Source organism: Myotis brandtii, unplaced genomic scaffold (assembly GCF_000412655.1).
Source record: "Myotis brandtii unplaced genomic scaffold, ASM41265v1 scaffold321, whole genome shotgun sequence".
Lineage (NCBI taxonomy): Eukaryota > Metazoa > Chordata > Mammalia > Chiroptera > Vespertilionidae > Myotis > Myotis brandtii.
In genome coordinates, this window is record NW_005362314.1 from 497,442 (window position 1) to 504,341 (window position 6,900).

General features: G+C 50.2%; 1 protein-coding gene across 1 annotated transcript in view; it reads left to right on the top strand.

Moving 5' to 3' along the window:
- ADAMTS2 (ADAM metallopeptidase with thrombospondin type 1 motif, 2) overlaps positions 1 to 6,900 on the top strand; it is a 284,941-nt gene that overhangs the window by 257,665 nt on the left and 20,376 nt on the right. Inside the window, exons 14-16 of the mRNA XM_005870719.2 lie at positions 3,520 to 3,643; positions 4,123 to 4,203; positions 5,882 to 6,048. Coding sequence (XP_005870781.1) covers positions 3,520 to 3,643; positions 4,123 to 4,203; positions 5,882 to 6,048 — 372 coding nt within the window. The remainder of the gene's footprint in view (positions 1 to 3,519; positions 3,644 to 4,122; positions 4,204 to 5,881; positions 6,049 to 6,900) is intronic.

A 6,900-nucleotide genomic window follows, 5' to 3' on the forward strand; every position in this document is an offset into this window, starting at 1 on the left:
CCTCAATTATTTACTACACTTTACTGTTCTGACTCTTGACATTATTTATATCTTTTGGGTCTTTCTGGTGGAATATAATAATGTATTACTGCACATTTCTCCTCTGCTCTGCATTTAGTGGCATCACATTAGCCTTGGATGGAGAATTTATGCCACAGAAATTGGCCGATACTATAAATCAGGGGTTTGTTTTCTTTGATTGAGATCCAGTTGTTAAACATTTACCAGCACAACACTGACCACATTGGTGGCGGTGGTCTTGTCACAATGTGTTATATGATGCAGATGAAAATCTATTTAAACAGACTTGATATAGATATTTTCAAAGATGGAAGAATTGTCCCTGTCAACTATTTTAGTTGATTCATATCTTCATTGATTGTCATCATTGAAAAGTTTTCAGTCCCCACATGGATTGCTGGATATAATATGTCTTGCCCTGTCCTTGTCCCCTCCCTTTCTAGCCTTTGTTACCTTAAGGACTCTAGTTTTCCATTTATATGTTTAAGTACCAACCTTACCTGCTTAAAAATGTAAGCTTTTAACATTGTTCTCTCTGTTCCTTATCCTTCAGATGAAAAGTGGAGTTGGGTCGGGGCAGCAGAGAGAAATTCAAAGGGGAATATTGGAGTAATGACTGCAGTGGGAGAAGAGGGAACCTATCTCCTGGGCCGCAGGCGCTGGCGCCATAGACCACAGGGCTGGTGGCTTCTCCAGCTGGCTGCAGCCTGGGACCTCGGGGCAGGTGGCTTCTCCATCTCCCTGGCCACAGCCAGCCGCAGGAGCTGGTGCCCAGGACCGCTGGAGGGCAGCTTCGCCTGGCCAGCTTTGTCAGGAAGGACATCTGGATGGTTGTCCAGAAGACGTCTGGTCTAATTAGCATACTACTCTTTTATTAGTATAGATCACAATGTCACAACTGCCCTGGCCTGAACAGGGGTTTTCTCCCATCCTCCTCCTCTCCATTGTCCCCCTCAGCATCACCTCCATCCCTTACTGAGGTCATACTCTGAGCCAGGCAGCATATGACTGTTTACAATGATTATCTCCTCTCACCCTGACAATATCCCTGACAGGGTTGGCTGCTCTGACTCCATGCTACAAATGTGAAAACAAACTCAGAGTTCCTCTAAGACTGCATAGCCAGGAAGTGACAGATCTAATGCTTTCAGCTCAGACTTCTATGCCTTAAAACAGTGGTTCTCAACCTTCCTAATGCCGCGACCCTTTAATATAGTTCCTCATGTTGTGGTGACCCCCAATTTCATTGTTACAAATTGAACATAATTAAAGCATAGTGATTAATTACAAAAACAGTATGTAATTATATATGTGTTTTCCGATGGTCTTAGGTGACCCCTGTGAAAGGGTCGTTCGACCCTCAAAGGGGTCGCGACCCACAGGTTGAGAACCGCTGCCTTAAAAGATCAATTCCCCCCCCCCCAGTTTATCCTGTTCCCTTCCTTTGTTAATTTTTTTCCCTCATAAATCATTAAAATAAAAATAAGCATGTTCATTTTATTGATTTGTTTTCACCTTGCTCACTTCCAAAATTAATTCAAAAGGCTTATGATCATATAAATCAATAAAACCAAAATTTGTTAACTTCTATTCAGATGCATGGACCGCTGCTCTGTAGCCCCTTTATGGGTTAGAGTCCCTGTCCTCAAAGGTACTTGTGAGATAAAAGTCAGAAATGGAAGACCAAAGCAGGAGGAAGAGGGTCTCTTCAGAGGTGGTGGTAGAGGAGAATTGGCTCCGAGCTTCCTAGCAACCAGGGAAAACATGCAATGCTATGGCACACTTTAGGTCATTGTCCCTGCTAAGCTAGAAAAGCTGTGGATGTGGATATTGGTATAAAAATGGTGTCAGGCCATAAACATGCAAGGGCTGCTCCTTTTCTAGCTTCTGTGGTCCTGGGAATGGTGTGCTGCCAGGGCTTTAGAGAGTAAAAGAACCTGAATTTATTACTGCCTCTACCAGGTGACCCTGAGAAAAGGAAGGTCCCCACTCAGTGTGAAATAATTTTTGCCACTGGAGTGAGCAGTGTTGAGAGTATTTGTTGAGAGAGTTACCACATGAGGTCTAGGCCTGGAGCAGGTCTACCTCAGGCCTGCTGGTAGTGTATGGGTTCTTGACTTCCTGTGGGAAAGATTTCACAACATGAGTCCAGGTGTTTTCAAAAGTATGTTTATTAAAACTGGGGACAATGAAACAAAGGCTTAAGGTAGGAGAAGCAACAGGAGAAAGTCAGAGAAAAAGGGGGCCTTGGAGACAGATTCAGGGAGTAAGCCTGGGATGAGCTGCTGCTGCCCACAGCTACCCTGGTTGCAAGTCTCACGAGGTCCCTGTGGGTTGCGACCCCTTTGGGGGTCGAACGACCCTTTCACAGGGGTCACCTAAGACCATCGGAAAACACATATGTAATTACATATTGTTTTTGTGATTAATCACTATGCTTTAATTATGTTCAATTTGTAACAATGAAATTGGGGGTCACCACAACATGAGGAACTATATTAAAGGGTCGCGGCATTAGGAAGGTTGAGAACCACTGCCTTAGAGTTTAGGAGAAAAGAAACAGAGGTACAAGGTGTGGGTGACTCTGATTCCTTTGTCTTGAGACGTCTTATCTTCCTTTAGTTGGCTGTAATCCTAGGGGAGGGTCTTAACAGAATATTCATTAGCTTTTCAGATGTGTCCTTCAATGTGTTGATTCATCACAAAGTGTGTATAGAGGGGTCAGGGTTATCTAGTTAGTTTTAAAGAACATCATTGAAGAGGAACCAGGACTAAGGCTGTTCTGTCCCAGGATAGTCTATAATGTGTAAACCATTGTTCTTAAGTGTCTTTGATTAGGGAAGATAAAACATGTGATTCATTAGCTGGCTATAAATTGCTCAAATCATTTGGCCTTATTTAATTATTTTGTCTCAATTTCCCTTATTCCACTTGCCAAGGAATTTCCCTAGCTTCTTACTCTCCTGCCACAAGAGAATGAAGGCAAAAGTGTTCTTACCAACTTTTGTCACCTCCTGTCTAGACACCTGAAGATAGACTAAAGAGTGCATTGTGTTCCTGTGGGCAATGTGAAGGCTGGGGCATCCAAGCCTAAGCTGTGGTGGGTGCCCTGGAGTGGCTGCTGGAGGGGCCTTGCTGTGTGGCCCTGGGCAAGGGACAGAGACCAGGTCTGAGTTACAGCCCTCAGGGCAGGAATGTTTATTTTGAGGCCAGCTTGCCAAATCAGGACAGTCTCAGGATGTGGCCTTGTTTAGGCTGTGCCAAGCCCTCTGAAGTCATACTGTCTAGATGAGTGAATGAGTGGGAGGAAGGGACTGTTCCTCAGGTGGGCACATGGGGTCTGTCTTTCTCCAAAGCCCTGTCTCCTTCCTCTGCATTGGGAACTGCTAAAAAGGTGATACCCAGGGAACAGGTGTTAATGCCCAGGGGGCACAGTCAAGCCAGAGCCCAAGTGGGGAGGGTCTTGGTATACACTGCAACTCCCCTTCCCCCTCACAGAAGGTGGGTTGTGATGGAGTGATCGGGTCCAACAAGCAAGAAGACAAGTGCGGTGTGTGTGGAGGGGACAACAGCCATTGCAAAGTGGTCAAAGGCATGTTCACACGCTCACCTAAGAAGCTGGGTGAGTGAGCCCCTCCCTCTGGCCCTGGGGCCTGAATGTCTACAGCACCTGCTCGTTGGACATGGGATGCTTGTCCTTGGGGCTCTGTCTGGGTTCATGACTCTTCTGGAAGGGTGAGGTGGTGGGAGAACCTAAATCAGAACAGCTTGAGCCAGGCTCCACGGTGGGTGGGGGACAGGGAGAGTGGGGGCCCAGGTGAGGGTTCAGGGCAGAAGATGCCAAAATATAGGTACATACGGTGGGTCTCAGATGTCTATTTGAGGGCAGGGGCTTGCTGAGGCCACCCCTCTCCTGCCTTTTAGGGCTATGGGGCAGCTGTGGGTCCCTTGCTCCCTGTCCCTTAGCTGCCTTTCTGGGTGGACAGTCAAAACACTGGGGCCTCTGGAGCTATCTTTGAGGGCAAGGCCCTCCATGCCTTGTCTGCACCCCAGTGATTCCTCTCCTTTCATTTGTCTTTGTCTCCCCACATCCCAACAAAGGTTACATTAAGATGTTTGAGATCCCCACAGGAGCCAGACACCTGCTCATCCAGGAGGCATACATTACCAGCCATCACCTGGGTAAGTCCCACAGCTCAGGAAGGCAGCAGATCTACAGCTGGCTCTACCGGGTATGGGCAGAGCCCCCGGGGTGGGAAGCTCGATTGGAGAGACTCCCTGTCCCTGGCTCAGCCCATGTCGTGGACCTTTTCTGGATTCACCTTTTGGTAGAGAAACTGTGTGTTTGGATCAGAGGGCTCCTGGCAGCAGCTGTGGAGGGATATGTGTCACACACCCCCAGCCCACAATAATGACTCCCCATCTCAAGGCTAACGGGAGCTGCCCCCCACCCACTGGAAGGCAAGCAGGTCTGCAAGCAGGAGAGTCCTGAGTAGCCTCCCCACACACACTAACCAGAGTGCCTGAGCTGGAGGATGGCCTCCCACAGTGTATTTGCATATTTTTCCATTAGTGTACTTTTAAATTCCTGAGATTCTATCTAGAGTAGAGATCTCTGGCCACTCTTGAAATGTCGGATGTTCCAACAACTCTGGATGCCCCTTCCCACGTGGCAACCCTTGCCGGAGGGACTCTGCTCACTGAAGCTGCCTGGGACTCTTTGCTGGGGCTCCACCCATCCTTACCCACTCCCCAAAAAGGCATCTGTGCCCAACCTCCTGGGTAGTCATGGGGCCCAAAAGTGATGTAGGGGGGCGCTGGGAGATCCTGGACAAGTTCCCCCAATTTGGGGCCCACCTTCTTCCGTGTCCCGCGGGGATCAGATTGGTTCAGGACCTCACCATCCAGCATCCCTGCTGAGACATGACAGAGTCCATTTTCTTTTAATAGTCAATTTTTCTTCTGTTGTTACTTTAAGAAGAAAATTTATATTGTTACCCAAAATGCAAAACTAGTACCACTTGCCTTAAACAGAAGGCAGATATAAAAGTCAGTGCCCACCCCCCCCCCCAAAAAAAGAGACTGCTAAAGACTCCAGGTCCCAGGTCCTCTGTCTCTGCAGGAGAGAAGAGAGGAGTGACAAGTTGAGGACCCATAACAACTACTGAGGCTCACTTTGTGATGTAGACAGAGTTATAGGAGACTTGTGTACGGAGTTATTTCCTCATTCTGTGCCCTGTCTGGGCTCCCTAAAGTCACCCAGCAGCTCCCCAGTGTTCCTTCCACACTATGGGAAGTGTGAAGCTTCCTGGCCAGCTGAGTCCTCAGCTCCTAGACATTTTTGCAATGGCTTGAGTGGTCCCCTAGTCAGGGCAAGCCTCTTCAGGAGGTATGGGGAACTGGTGGGACTCCAGGCAGGGCCACTATTACAAATGGGGTGGGGAGACCCTGATTTTTAGCTGGACATATGCTCACCCCATGGCAGGAAGCCCCACCATTGTGCCCTAGTGTCCAGCAGATACCCTGCACCCTGGGGGTTGAGGCGGCAGGCGGGAGCTCTGAGTGCCTGCTGACTGTAGGGAGGGAGACTTTCCACTTCTGGGCAGAGCCCCTGCTCACCCAGAGTCTGTGGGGGCAGGTCCGAGAAAAGACCCTGCGCCTGGCAGAAAGGCATCAGTTCTGGCCAAGTGGCAAAGGAGGAGCCAGGCTCTCAGGTGATTGGGCTGTCTGGCAAGGACACTCCCTGCACCTGCCCAAACTAGTGTGCCCCATGCCACCCCCCCCCACCCCGGCCTCCCTTCAGCGTGCCTGGATCTTGCCCCTGGTAATCTTGGTGGGGGCTCCCTTTTGCTGTTTTCAGCCGTCAAGAACTTAGAGACAGGCAAGTTCATTTTAAATGAAGAGAACGACATAGATCCCAGTTCCAAATCGTTCATCGCCATGGGTGTGGAGTGGGAGTACCGGGATGAAGATGGCCGTGAGACGCTGCAGACCATGGGCCCCCTTCATGGCACCATCGCTGTGCTGGTAAGTCCCCAGGCCAGGGGGCAAGTGGCCACTGGGTAAGGGATGGAGCCTCCTGCATCCTTCAGGCCATGCTTGGAATGGCCTCTCTGGCCAATCCATCCTTGTGTCAGAGTGGGGGACAAGCATGGAGCTGCCAGTTGGGGCTCTGGGCCCTACATTGCACCCAGTGACCTCAGGCACTCTCCCTTATAAGGGTTTTGGTTTCCCTGCTGAATGACATCTATAGCCACCTTTAGTCATGCTCCTTCATGTCTGCCATCAAATCCCAGTTGTACCACACCTGGGAGTACCAGACAGGGCTCAGGATGTTACACCACCAGACCACTGGACTTTGTCCCTGAGCAGGACTGGACCCCAGGTCTCCTGAGTTCATGAGCATGGACTGCTCCTGGTTATGGGAGTACAGAGGGGGGGCTTGATTTTCTAATCACTTTTTAAAAATCAATTTTAATTATGTAAGTACTAGAGGCCCGGTGCACAAAAATTTGTGCACTCGGGGGAGGGGGGAGGGAGGTCCCTCAGCCCGTCCTGTGCCCTCTCGCAGTCTGGGACCCCTCAGGAGATAATGACCTGCTGGCTTAGGCCTGCTCCCGGGTGGCAGAGGGCAGGCCCAATCCCTAGGTGCAGCCCCTGGTCGGGCTCAGAGCAGGGCCGATTGGGGAGTTGGGGCGCCGCCCCCTGTCATGCACAGAGCAGGGCGGATCGGGAGGTTGCGATGCCACCCTCAGTCACGCTCAGGGTAGGGCCGATTGGGGGGTTGGGGCACCGCCCCCTGTCACACACAGAGCAGGGCCCATCAGGGGGGTTTGGGCTCCATACCCTGTCACACACAGAGCAGGGCCAATCAGGGGG